This window comes from Myotis daubentonii, chromosome 7, assembly GCF_963259705.1.
Source record: "Myotis daubentonii chromosome 7, mMyoDau2.1, whole genome shotgun sequence".
In the NCBI taxonomy this organism is placed as follows: Eukaryota; Metazoa; Chordata; class Mammalia; order Chiroptera; family Vespertilionidae; genus Myotis; species Myotis daubentonii.
The window spans coordinates 7,408,921-7,421,807 of NC_081846.1; the positions used below are offsets into that span (position 1 = coordinate 7,408,921).

The following is a 12,887-nucleotide window of genomic DNA, read 5'->3' on the forward strand; positions in this document are numbered from 1 at the left end:
ACATGGATGGATTGCCTAATGTTGATTCATTCTTGCATTTCTGGAATAAAGCTGAATTTTTGAATAATTTATTGGTCTTTAAATACATTGCCATATTTTATTTATCATAAGTGAGGTGGATCTGTAATTCACTTTTTTGGAATTTTGTGCTTTTCAAAGTCCGTTAGCATGCTTTTCCCCTTTGATCCTGAGATAGCCCTATGAATTAGACCAAAATTATAATTTTTTGCAAATAAAATTAATAGACACAGAAACTTTTGTTTGGCACAAAGTCATGCAAGTAGGTGATGAGGGTGAGAGTAAAATCCATTAGTTCCCAGTCCAATGTTGTGGGAAGAAGGAATTTATTTCAGTAATTTCTATCAGTAAGGTATTTATAGGCTTTGAGTTTTATTACCTCAAATAAAACTATCCTTACCTAGTTTCCTTTCACATTTTTTTTCTTCTAAATGAAGACAGTTAATTGGTTTCCACTTTGACCATGAAGTTCTCCCTGAGTATCAGTGGGGAGGGAGGACAGTTACCCTAAAAGAGTCCCTGTGATAAGAGTGAGTATGCATTCTCTTGAGACCTGCCATCTGTTTGTTGCACTGGACAAAAGCTTATGTTCATTTAATCAGAGGTAATAAAACACGGATTAAAGTGTTAGATGGTACTAACCCATTTTGGAAGTTTTGGATAAAGCTTGACACCTTTAATCAGATTCATCTTGGTGTTCAAGTCAAGCTGGCTATTTGAACCAAAGCTTTTACATGTCTATGGTAACTGGTCGTGAAGGGCATAGTCTATTATCACCGTAAGAGAAAAAAATATTAAGGATGTGTGTGCACATTCTATTGGGTCAGGAGAATTGACATTCTATTTTGTATGTGGTTCAGAGATCTACCTTATGAAAAGCTCAGAGATTGCTCTTAGGAATTTATTACAGAAGAAATATTCAATGGGGAAGTGTAAAATAATTTAAATGTAAGTGTTAGAATCTGTAAAGACTTCATACAAATGTCAGAAGTTGTCTATTTGTTAATTTACACATCTATTTATTAAATGGTAGACTAGACTTCTCTAAGTCTAGGGAAAATTAATTTTGACTATAAATGAAGTGTTTCTTAAGTTTGAATAGACATGTTTTTATAAAATTGACATTTACTCTGCATGTTCCATGTCACACACATTTATAAAATGTTGTTTTTATTTAATCCTCACCCGAGGATATATTTTGTTATTTATTTTAGTGAGAGAGGAAGGGGGAGAGAGAGAGAAATGAGAGGGAAACATTGATCAGTTGCCTTCTGTACATGCCCCAACCACTGGTCGAACCCTCAACCTTTTGGTGTACGGGAGGATGCTCCAATCAACTCAGCCACCTGGCTAGGGCTAAAATGTTTTTTAAAAATAAATTTATTATTTTTAAATTTTCTATAAGATTTTTTTCTTAATTATAATTTGTTTTATATACCCTAATTAGAATTTATAAATGATATATGTGAACAGAAATCTTGTTTGTAGCAAATATTTCATAGAAAACAGTGAATTTCTGGAAGGTGAACATTTTTCAGATAAAACTTTATGCCCTGAAACAAGGCTGATTATATTTCTTATTTCTAGTTAAGCTAATATAACTCTAAATGATTTTCTAAATTGAGAAATAAATGGCATGTAACATGGTATTAGTTTTAGGTGTACAGCAGAATGATCTGATATATGTATATATTATGAAATTATTACCAGAATAAATGTAGTTAACATCCATCTCCACTTATAGTTACATTTTTTTCTTGTGATGAGAACTTTCCAAATCTACTCTTATAGCAACTTTCAAATTCTAAATGATTTCCTTATTTTTATAAATCACTTCTGTTTCTGAAACTCATCCTATATAATAAAAGCCTAATATGCTAAGTGTCTGGTCATCTGTTCAACCAATCAAAGTGTAATATGCTAATGATATGCTAAGGCCATTCAACCACTCACTATGACATGCACTGACCATCGGGGGCAGACGCTCTGACCGGTGGGCTAGCTTGCTGCCGGGTCAGGCCAATCAGGACTGAGTGAGACAGGCCGGACACACCCTGGAGCCCTCCCGCAGTCCCTCTCTGGCTGGCCAACCTCCAGCATCCCTCCTCAGCCCCAATTGTGCACCACTGGGATCCCTTGGCCTGGCCTTCACCCTCTCATAATCCAGGACCCCTCGGGGGATGTCGGAGAGCCAGTTTTGGCTCTATCCTGTAGGCCAGGCCGAGGGACCCCACTGGTGCATGAATCTGTGCACTGGGCCTCTAGTCTCCTGTAACTCCCTATGATAACAAGTGGTAGAACTCACAGAGTTTTGAAATATGTTGGGTATTTTCTTTCCAGTTTAAAAAATGCTATATTCAAGTTTGGATGATTAGAGAATATGTTTAAATCCCAAAAGGACTGAAATCAATGTCAATTATATATTGGTGTTTCATAGTTGACGGTAAATACTCCTATTAAAAATTAAAAAGCTATTAAAAAAATTGAAAAGCCACAAAAAGGGAGGAACTATTCTGTGGATTGGCTATTTATATTTAGCACAAAAGAAAATGTGAGATTTTGTCAGGAACATTTGTGAAATGAACTCCATTTAATAATGTACCATTTTATTGATATTTTAATTTTTCAGATAAAGTACTTTAATTAAATGTGCAATGTTAGAATGAAAAAATAAAATTATGCATAGATTTAAAGACCTAACTAATTATTTATCAATTTCTGATGGATGCCCTAATTAAGCATCAAGTTATATGCTTATCTCTAGGGTGTTGCATATAATCTTTACAAAAATACACTGAAAGAGATGCATTTGGCATAGATGTTAACAGTATACATTTACATATTCTTCATTATAGATTTTCTTTATTCAGGGACCATGACATGCTGCTTTCCATAAAGAGTGCTCTGATTAATCCTCACTCCAGAAACAGCAAAGCTGGGGCTGGCAGGAGTTCAGCCAGGGTTCCTGGGCCCTGCTGGATGGGAGCGTCATGAGAAAGGACAGAATCCTATCTCAGTTTCCAGACCCGCTTGGCTCCTGGCACCTCTGCTGAGAGTTGCACAGGCTCCGGTGCATTTTAATGCCGTGTTTTTGAGTGTGATGTGGATACCTGTGCTCGAGGAGCAGGACTGATAGCAGCAGGTCATTCCTCAGAGGCCGTGGGATAATTGTCAGGTGACCTTTATTGGTCATACTGACCTTTATTGGTGTCTATCGCATTTTGTTCATACTGGTGCTGCGAAGGCACTGCACTGTGGCATCTTCTCCTGGGTCTTAGAATCAGCAAAACTGGGCATCGCATCTAGCATTGGGGTTAATTGAAAAGATCATGTTTTTGACTAGAATAATGGGAGTGTGAATGTTCCTTGTAAATGAATACAAAGTGAATTGTGAAGGACACGAGACATGATTGGTAAGCTTTAAGTGAGAAATGAGGCTTTCCCCATGAAAGCAATTGACATTATAGGAAAGCATCTACCCTTATGGAGCTGAGGGAAATGAAGTCAGTGGGATTTCATAATAAACAATTGCAGGTTTGTTCCCTAATGCTGGAGGAGGGGGGTGCAGGGGATGGGGGACAGAAATGGCAGGTGTCACCAGAACAGCAGGATGAAGTGGGTATCTGGAGATGCAGGCTTCCAAGGCCATCATCTACACGGTTTTCTCTATGTCCAGGTCTCCTCATCTACTAGTATACGGAATTAATTGCCTCATTGAAAAAACACACCACACAATTCCAAACAGGTGAAACAGTCTTTGATTCTACCTGTGAGCATTTGCAATGAAAGGCGAGTGATTTTTCTTAGATTTTAATGATTTTACTCCCGGAATGCATCACGGAGATGAAGGAATATAGGAAAAGGTTCAGGAGAGGCAGCTCTTTGTTTTTACTCCGCCGCTGTTGAAGAAACAGCATCTAAGTAGGTTTGTTTCAGGTGTTAAATAAATAACACTTTAAACACATGGATCGGGATATAGTGTTTCTTACATTGTGACTCATAAAAGGTATTTTGGAATGTCCCATTTCTTGATACTTCCCACTTCTTTCCATCCCCTTTATGAGAAAGCTACCTTGGATCACCATTACTTTCATTTAAAGCGACAGGAGTCACCTACTCTGCCATCTTCAGTTTTATGCACATTATATCCTTTCAGTGCATGTCCAGAATGACCTACATGAGATAAAATATCAGATCTTATCAGTTTCTTCAACTCTACATTGTGCTAGTCCCTAGCATGTAGTAGGTAGCTAGCGTTGTTGTTGAATTAACACTAGATTGCCCAAGGAAGTCATTTTGACTGCTTTTTAATTTCAATTAGAAAAACAATTATGTATATAAGGACACAGTGTCTTAGAATTTTGTGACTTTTTGTACAACATATAAATGCGTTTATTAATAATTGTAGTTACCTCCCCCTCCTTCATTTCCGGTATATATATATATATTATACCTATATTGCCCAAAAGCAGTCATTTTGACTGCTTGGGAAATTTTAAATAATCAAATGACTCTTATTATTGAATTGAGTAAATTTCTTATATGACCAGTTCAGCTCTGTATTGAAATAACAGTTTTCATTTTTTTTCGATTACCGTCACATGATAACATACAAGTACATGATAAATTGTCGATACTTGATAAGTTGCAGTTGCTCAATAAGCTAAACTAGTACTTGTTATTCGAATCTTTATGCAGTGATACTTGTTCTAATAAGTTGTTTATTTTATTTCTTTTGCGCCCTAAATTCATGAAAGAAATGTCGAATAGAAGTGAGTTATTGGAAAAGCTAAGGAACATAAGTGAAGAGTGCTCCGATATTATTCTTTCACAATGCAGTCATTTTGACTGCTTTTGGGCAATATAGGTATATACTAAGTTTCAGTCTTTCTAGTGTTAAGGAATGAAGAATGGAGACAAGAGGTCTCTCAATATCCAAGGTGGGGCCTCATTTGGATTCTAGACTACAGTGTCACAATCCTTTGAAGATTTTACGTTCCAGCCTTTTGTTTCTGAGTTTTGCTTGGAAGTGCATAAAACCAGAATGAATTGGTGATAAAATATACATAACATAAAATCCACCATTTTAACCATTTTTAAGTGTACATTTCTGGTGTTGGCTACATTCAATTATTTTTTCTTCTGCTTCAGTCTACTTTTTCCTGAAATTGTTATGTTAAAATAGTTCATAGTTTCATGATTGAGACCCAAAGCTGTGCGTGTATTGAATGGCAGTGTTGTGTGTTGTGAAGAATAGAGATTTTGTTTGTTGAGTTTTTGTCAAGAAACTTGCAGCATATCCAACTAAACTGGTCATAGAAAGAGAAAAACCAGTGGGAACTTAGGAAAATAAGCTTATTAGTTTGAATGTATGTGTGTTTTGTTCAATTTTAGTTTAACAAAATATGTTTAGGGAGCCGTAAAGCCTTCACTGCTGTATAGAAATATCATTTAATTATGGTTCCTAATAGTAGATAAGCAACAAGGTAAAAAATAGATGAAAATTTAAAAATATATGTACATTTCCCCCTAATATTTTGAAATTATTCTAAGATTTGAAGTCAACCCTTTCATCATGAGATTAGATAGAAATAATCTTTATGATATGATATAGATATATTAGAAACAAGAATATAAGAATAAAACATTTCTCTATGACTACTATTTATGAGACTTGTTGATTCTGATGATTAAACACTTTATATAAAGTATAGGTTAATTTAAGAAAACAATAGATCCAAAAGTATTAACTGAAAATGTTAAGAGACCATATAAACAAAATTTGGTTTATTTATTATTATTATTGTTATTATTTTTATTTTGTTAAACCTCACTGGAGTGGAAGGGAGGGGGAGAGACAGACAGAGAGAGAAACATCTCTGTGAGAGAGACACATTGATTGGTTGCCTACCGCATGCATCCCGACCAGGGCTAGGAATCAAGCTTGCAATCTAGGTATGTGCCATAGGCCAGGACACTTCAGTCCACAGGCCAACATTCTCTTCACTGAGCTAAACCGGCTAGGGCTATTTATTTTATTTTTTTAACCTCTTTAAAGGTGATACCTTTTGTGAAATGATAATTTGGAAACTTAAACATAGAATGTTAGGAAATAAGATTGAGCTCCATGCCAGACTTATTCTTGGACCCCCTAGAATATGAGGCTAAGCTTGAATTTAGGGGACCTCTCACAAGATGCTGTTCATCCTAATAAATTCAAACTTTTTGGAAGCTGCTCTAAGAGAAATGTGGGGAGGGAATTGGTACTTTAGTCTTTCCCCTTAATTCTAGAGTGAGAAAGTTTAGCTTTGCGATAAGTAGGAAGCTCCCACACTTTATAGTAATCTTTTGGATAGGCCTTATGATGACTGGAGACAATTCAATCATCTAATAAAGCTCACAAGAGCATGCCTGAACTGAGAATAAACTTGGTTTCTCTTGGAAAGTGAAAAAAGTGCCTGTCTTCTCAATATACAGATAACCGCAATGGGTTTGTTCTCATTTCATCATCCAGTATGTTTTATGTTTATCAAGAAGGAAGATTTATAACCCAGATGTCAACTTTTTAAAAAAAATATATTTTATTGATTTTTTACAGAGAGGAAGGGAGAGGGATAGAGAGTTAGAAACATCGATGAGAGAGAAACATCGATCAGCTGCCTCCTACACACTCCCTACTGGGGATGTGCCCGCAACCAAGGAACATGCCCTTGACCGGAATCGAACCTGGGACCCTTGAATCCTCAGGCTGATGCTCTATCCACTGAGCCAAACCGGTTAGGGCCAGATGTCAACTTTTTTCAGTTGGGGACATCCCTTGTCTGTTTACCTGAACAGTCTTCCTTCACCAACCTACCAACATCTTCTTGAGGGTAAAAAATATTTGAGGGTATGGGGCTTGGCAAAGGGGCCATGGTGGCGAAGACACTCAGAAGGAGATTTGTAGTCATCCATCCTCCCTGTCCATTCTGACAGTTTCATTTTCCCTCCTCCTGACTCTTCAGAGCCATTGCATAGTATGACCCTGAAAGAGCAGACCTAGAGGTATCTGAGTCCTGAAACTCTTCTAGCATATTTTGAATAGAAATAATCTTGGCTCTAGTCAACAGCAGACAAGCTAATTATTAGTTCACATGTGCTATGATCAGTTTTTTGCTCATCTGGGGCTTTGTAATAATTTTGGATTTTGTCCTTTGTGAAATGACAATCTCAGATCATATCTTTTCCACTGGTTCCAAGTTTTAAGGCATTTTTGGGATACGTTTTATAATCATGCAGAAGTTGCAGAGTGTTATAATAAAGGCAGGTGGATTCTTTTGTAGGCTAGATATAAGACATTCATCTCTGGGAGGCTTTACTTACTAAAAGAGAAACTGTCTTGACTTAAGGAGATTTAAGGAGATCTCACCACAAAGAAGAGAGGCTTATAAGAGAAATCTCTTCTGAAAGCAGGAGCTTTGTTCTCATAAACAAATGGTGGCTCAAATCACCAGTAGAGCGTCAGACAGAGTGAAGGTTGGCGTAATAACGCATAATAGTGCACAGGGTACAGGAACTATATACTTGCACTTAGAGGAACACGAATTTCCCATCTGAAGTTTGTTAGGAACTATTAGAGGTTTTATAACTCTGTTGACAATAATCTTATTTGGAACATGACCTGCTTACATAAAAATAAATTTTAATGTGAACGCTCTCATTAGCTTAAATGACTAGTCAAATGGTAGCTCTAAAAGCTGAGTCACCGTCTAATTTACCCTCACAATTCACAGTTTCCCTCTCAAGTTTACTTGCTAGATTAATCCCATCTCAGCAGTGCCATTAGGTGCCTGCCTTGATGGTGTGGAAAAATACACACAAACATCTGATATTCCCGAGCGTGTGGGTTGTGACGAACTTAAATGTGTTCTAACAGCGCCTCTGCGTATAAACAGTTGTTTTTAACTTAAGGATGAGGAATTTGGCCACGATGGGATAATTAAAAATAACAACCCTCTGGAAAAGCAGGAGCAAAGTTCTTTAATGCCAGGGCACCGAGAGGCAAGAGTCTGCCATCTACATTGGGTAATTTATATCTTTGTCACTTTACAAAAGGTATGTATTTGAGTTCATGGATCAGCCCACCAACATTCTACAACTAAAGCAAAATTTGTTTCCTTTCCACGGGCAAGGTTGTCGTTAATGGACTAATAAATAATTGTGCCTTTTCCCAAGTCATTGGATAGGGAGGTTCTTACAGCAAGACCACAATTAAATGAGGCCTTAATGAAGACAGTCTAACCTTGTAAAGGATGTCGGTGAAGGAGGCAGCCTGGACTACTTTGGCTCTACTTTTCAGGACCATGTGGCTGCTTTTAAATACGTTTAGTTTATTACTGAGTGTTTGTCTTAGATGCTCAGAGGTCAGAATGAATAATTTTTTGATAATCTCCAATGTCCCGGTCTGTGCCTACTGATGGTCCTCCAATGACCACATGTATGAGCAAATGTTCCTCTTCCTTCAAAAAGAATGACCTTAGAAGCACTTACAGTTTACAAAGAATATATGTGCATTTTCTCTCTTGAGTCTCATAATAACACTCCATTGTGGAGAAGGATTATCCATTCCTACTTAAAGCAGAAATAAAGATTCAGAGAGGGAAGCTTAGTGACTTACAAAGGTCATACTACTGAGTGGAATAATGACAATTGAGACTAGTTATTTTTGCTTCTTGTGCACTCTCCTCTTTATATGCTAACAAAATTGGGCACTATAAAATGCATGAAGGTGCTTTTGGGAAGTTTGTTCCTGGGAGAATTATCTGAATTGACGATGTGGTTGGGAGCATTATTAACTTCAGTTCATGGTCTGAACAGAGGAACGTATAAAGAAATACCCTGTTTTAAGATGCTCAGTGACAATGAAGTGGGAGTGATAGATACAGCGGACGCTCTAGGACTCAGATGACGTCCATCATCTCATAATGAAGAGTATTCAGAGGACTGGACGTATAACTTGGGAACGACAGTAAGAAGGCCTAGATACACCCAAGGGGGAAATAGCCACGGAAAGAATTGACCTGTATAAGATACACTAATCTGAATGATTGAAATGAGCATGCTGTGTAGGGAAGGGCGAAATGGGTTGAGGAGACTGGGTTTCAGAGACTTAAGTTCCAAGCACACTTCCAGGCCTGGGGGAAAGGCAGGGTGCACGTGTTCCCTGTGATAGCTATGGCAGAAGGCTTTGAGACTTAACTTCCATTGCAAGGACCTTACAAGTTAGTGGAGCTAGTCATGTAGCTGCTTGGTTCTAAGCTGGGGCTGCTAAGAAATAGCAGTAGACTGAGATGCAGGTGCAGTTCTCAGAATGTTCATTTCAATTGTGTACCTCAGTCTGAAAATTCACTCAAGCGGGAGTTATTGTCCACTGTTAGCTCTCAATCTGACTTTCAGTACCCTCATATTCTTCAAAATAGTTTGAGGGAAAAAATAATCCTTAGTTAAGCTATAGTGTAAGCCCTTTTTGTAATGTAAAATATGTTAAGGTTAAAATCTTTTATTTGAACTCATTTTATGTATTCAACTTAAATGGTTGCTAAGTACAAATAAGGAAAACTTTAAAAAGAATTCCAGCTCCATTTCTTTCACCCACCTACATGGACGTAGCTAGGTTGTCAAACGGCCATGTAGAGTTTCTTACGAAATTGCTTTAATGAGCAAATGAGTGATTTGCAGTTAGCTTAATAGTGCTTGATTTTACTTCAAAGAACACGCAGGCATTTGAAAAATAAGTATTTTTTCCTGAACCGAATAGCATCAATTTTCTCAGCAGTCCTTTTCTGAAACAGCGGAGAGGAACATTCTAGGCCAGCCTCCGTCCAAACAACCGTCATATCTGAATAGAGTCTGAGGAGTGCACAGAGTGTTACTGAAGGCCCCTGTTTTCTAAAGGCCATGGCGTCATTATTTCCCAATTATTTTGCAGGATCCTGCGAACCAGAAGGGTGGCGGCCGGAAGAAGACCGTGTCCTTCAGCAGCATGCCGTCGGAGAAGAAGGTCAGCAGCGCTGGCGACTGCATCAGCTTCATGCAGGCCGGCTGCGAGCTCAAGAAGGTGCGGCCCAACTCGCGCATCTACAACCGCTTCTTCACCCTGGACACCGACCTCCTCGCTCTCCGCTGGGAGCCGTCCAAGAAGGACCCGGAGAAAGCCAAGCTCGACATTTCGGCCGTCAAAGAGATCAGGCTGGGCAAGAACACGGAAACATTCAGGAACAATGGCCTCGCCGACCAGATCTGCGAGGACTGTGCCTTTTCCGTTCTCCACGGGGAAAACTACGAGTCTCTGGACCTGGTGGCTCACTCGGCAGACGTGGCAAACATCTGGGTATCGGGGTTACGGTACCTGGTTTCTCGAAGCAAGCAGCCCCTCGATTTCATGGAGGGCAACCAGAACACGCCCAGGTTCATGTGGCTGAAAACGGTGTTTGTGGCAGCAGACGTGGATGGGAATGGGATCATGTTGGAAGACACCGCGGTGGAGTTGATACAACAACTCAACCCCACCCTGAAGGAATCCAAGATCAGGTTAAAGTTCAAGGAAATCCAGAAGAGCAAGGAGAAGCTCACCACCCGCGTGACGGAGGAGGAGTTTTGCGAGGCTTTCTGTGAACTCTGCACCAGGCCGGAAGTGTATTTCTTGCTTGTACAGATCTCTAAGAACAAGGAGTACCTGGACGCCAATGACCTGATGCTCTTTTTAGAAGCCGAGCAAGGAGTCACCCAGATCACTGAGGATATGTGCTTGGACATCATTCGGAGATACGAGCTTTCTGAAGAGGGGCGGCAGAAAGGATTCCTTGCCATCGATGGCTTTACCCAGTATTTGTTGTCACCAGAATGTGACCTTTTTGATCCGGAGCAAAAAAAGGTTGCCCAGGATATGACCCAGCCGTTATCTCACTACTACATCAGCGCCTCACACAACACCTATCTCATCGAGGACCAGTTCAGGGGGCCGGCTGACATTAACGGGTACGTTCGAGCTTTGAAGATGGGCTGTCGAAGCATTGAGCTCGATGTGAGTGATGGTTCAGACGGTGAACCAGTCCTCTGTAACCGAAATAACATGAGCACACACCTGTCCTTCCGAAGTGTCGTAGAGGTGATCAACAGATTTGCCTTTGTGGCTTCCGAGTACCCGCTCATTCTGTGCTTGGGGAACCACTGCTCGCTCCCCCAGCAGAAGGTGATGGCCCAGCAGATGAAAAAGGTCTTTGGCGCTAAACTCTATACCGAAGCACCTTCGCCGTCAGAAGCCTACCTCCCATCACCCGAAAAATTAAAAAGGATGATCATCGTGAAAGGAAAGAAACTGCCTTCTGACTCCGATGCTTCAGAAGGGGAGGTAACAGATGAAGATGAAGAAGCTGAAATATCTCGAAGGATGTCGGTAGATTACAATGGTGAGCAGAAACACATCTGGCTGTGCAGGGAGCTCTCTGACTTGGTATCGATTTGTCAATCTGTTCAGTACAGGGATTTCGAGCTGTCTATGAGAAGCCAAAACTACTGGGAGATTTGCTCGTTTAGCGAATCAGAGGCCAGCCGAATTGCAAATGAGTACCCCGAGGATTTTGTAAATTACAATAAGAAGTTCTTATCCAGAATCTATCCAAGTGCCATGAGGATTGACTCCAGTAACTTGAACCCACAGGACTTCTGGAATTGTGGCTGCCAGATTGTGGCGATGAATTTTCAGACGCCGGGTCCCATGATGGACCTCCACACGGGCTGGTTCCTTCAGAACGGAGGCTGCGGCTACGTGCTGAGGCCGTCCGTCATGCGGGATGAAGTGTCTTACTTCAGCGCGAACACGAAGGGCGTTGTCCCGGGGGTGTCTCCTCTCGCTCTTCACATCAAGATCATCAGCGGCCAGAATTTCCCCAAGCCTAAGGGGGCGTGTGCCAAAGGGGATGTCCTAGATCCCTATGTGTGTATAGAGATACACGGCATTCCAGCGGACTGCTCGGAGCAAAGAACGAAAACTGTGCAGCAAAACAGTGACAATCCCATTTTTGATGAAACGTTTGAGTTTCAGGTGAACCTCCCCGAGCTGGCCATGATCCGTTTCGTGGTTCTGGATGACGACTACATTGGGGATGAGTTCATCGGGCAGTACACCATTCCCTTCGAGTGTCTGCAGCCCGGCTACCGGCACGTCCCCCTGCGCTCCTTCGTGGGGGACATCATGGAGCACGTGACCCTCTTTGTCCACATAGCAATAACGAACCGCAGCGGCGGGGGCAAGGCGCAGAAGCGCAGCCTCTCCGTGAGGATGGGGAAGAAAGTTCGAGAGTACACCATGCTCAGGACCGTCGGTCTCAAACCCATAGATGACATCTTTAAAATAGCAGTGCATCCCTTACGAGAAGCCATAGATATGAGAGAAAACATGCAGGTAGGAGAAATCCCTGCTTGCCTCCCTGACCCCTGCTTACTTTGACCCCACTCTTACCAGTGAACATGGTGATTTGGTAATGATCTGATTCCTCAAATAATGATCAGGAAGGTGGAATGTACCCAATACCACTGAGTTAAGTTCCGTTTTGCCTGTGATAAAGCAGATCTATTTTATGTTTCTAATTGTAATGCTATGTTAACTTTGGCCTGCACTAAGCTAGTTAACAGAGTTTAACTGTAGCAAAATGCTGCAAATCTATTAAATATCCCCAGTATATAACTAAACAGATAGATGGGAACGTGTATATGAAATGTGAAAAGAATAGAAAATATTACATATAAAATATATATACATACAAACACATGCATAATCATTACAACTGTATATATAAAATATTTGCCGATATGAACATGGAAGGTAATTT

At 40.2% G+C, this 12,887-nt stretch overlaps 1 protein-coding gene across 1 annotated transcript in view; it reads left to right on the top strand.

The window, feature by feature from the left end:
* Positions 1-12,887, top strand: part of PLCL1 (phospholipase C like 1 (inactive)) — a 248,814-nt gene that overhangs the window by 186,946 nt on the left and 48,981 nt on the right. The window contains exon 2 of the mRNA XM_059702628.1: positions 9,986-12,460. Within this exon, the coding sequence (XP_059558611.1) occupies positions 9,986-12,460 (2,475 nt within the window). The remainder of the gene's footprint in view (positions 1-9,985; positions 12,461-12,887) is intronic.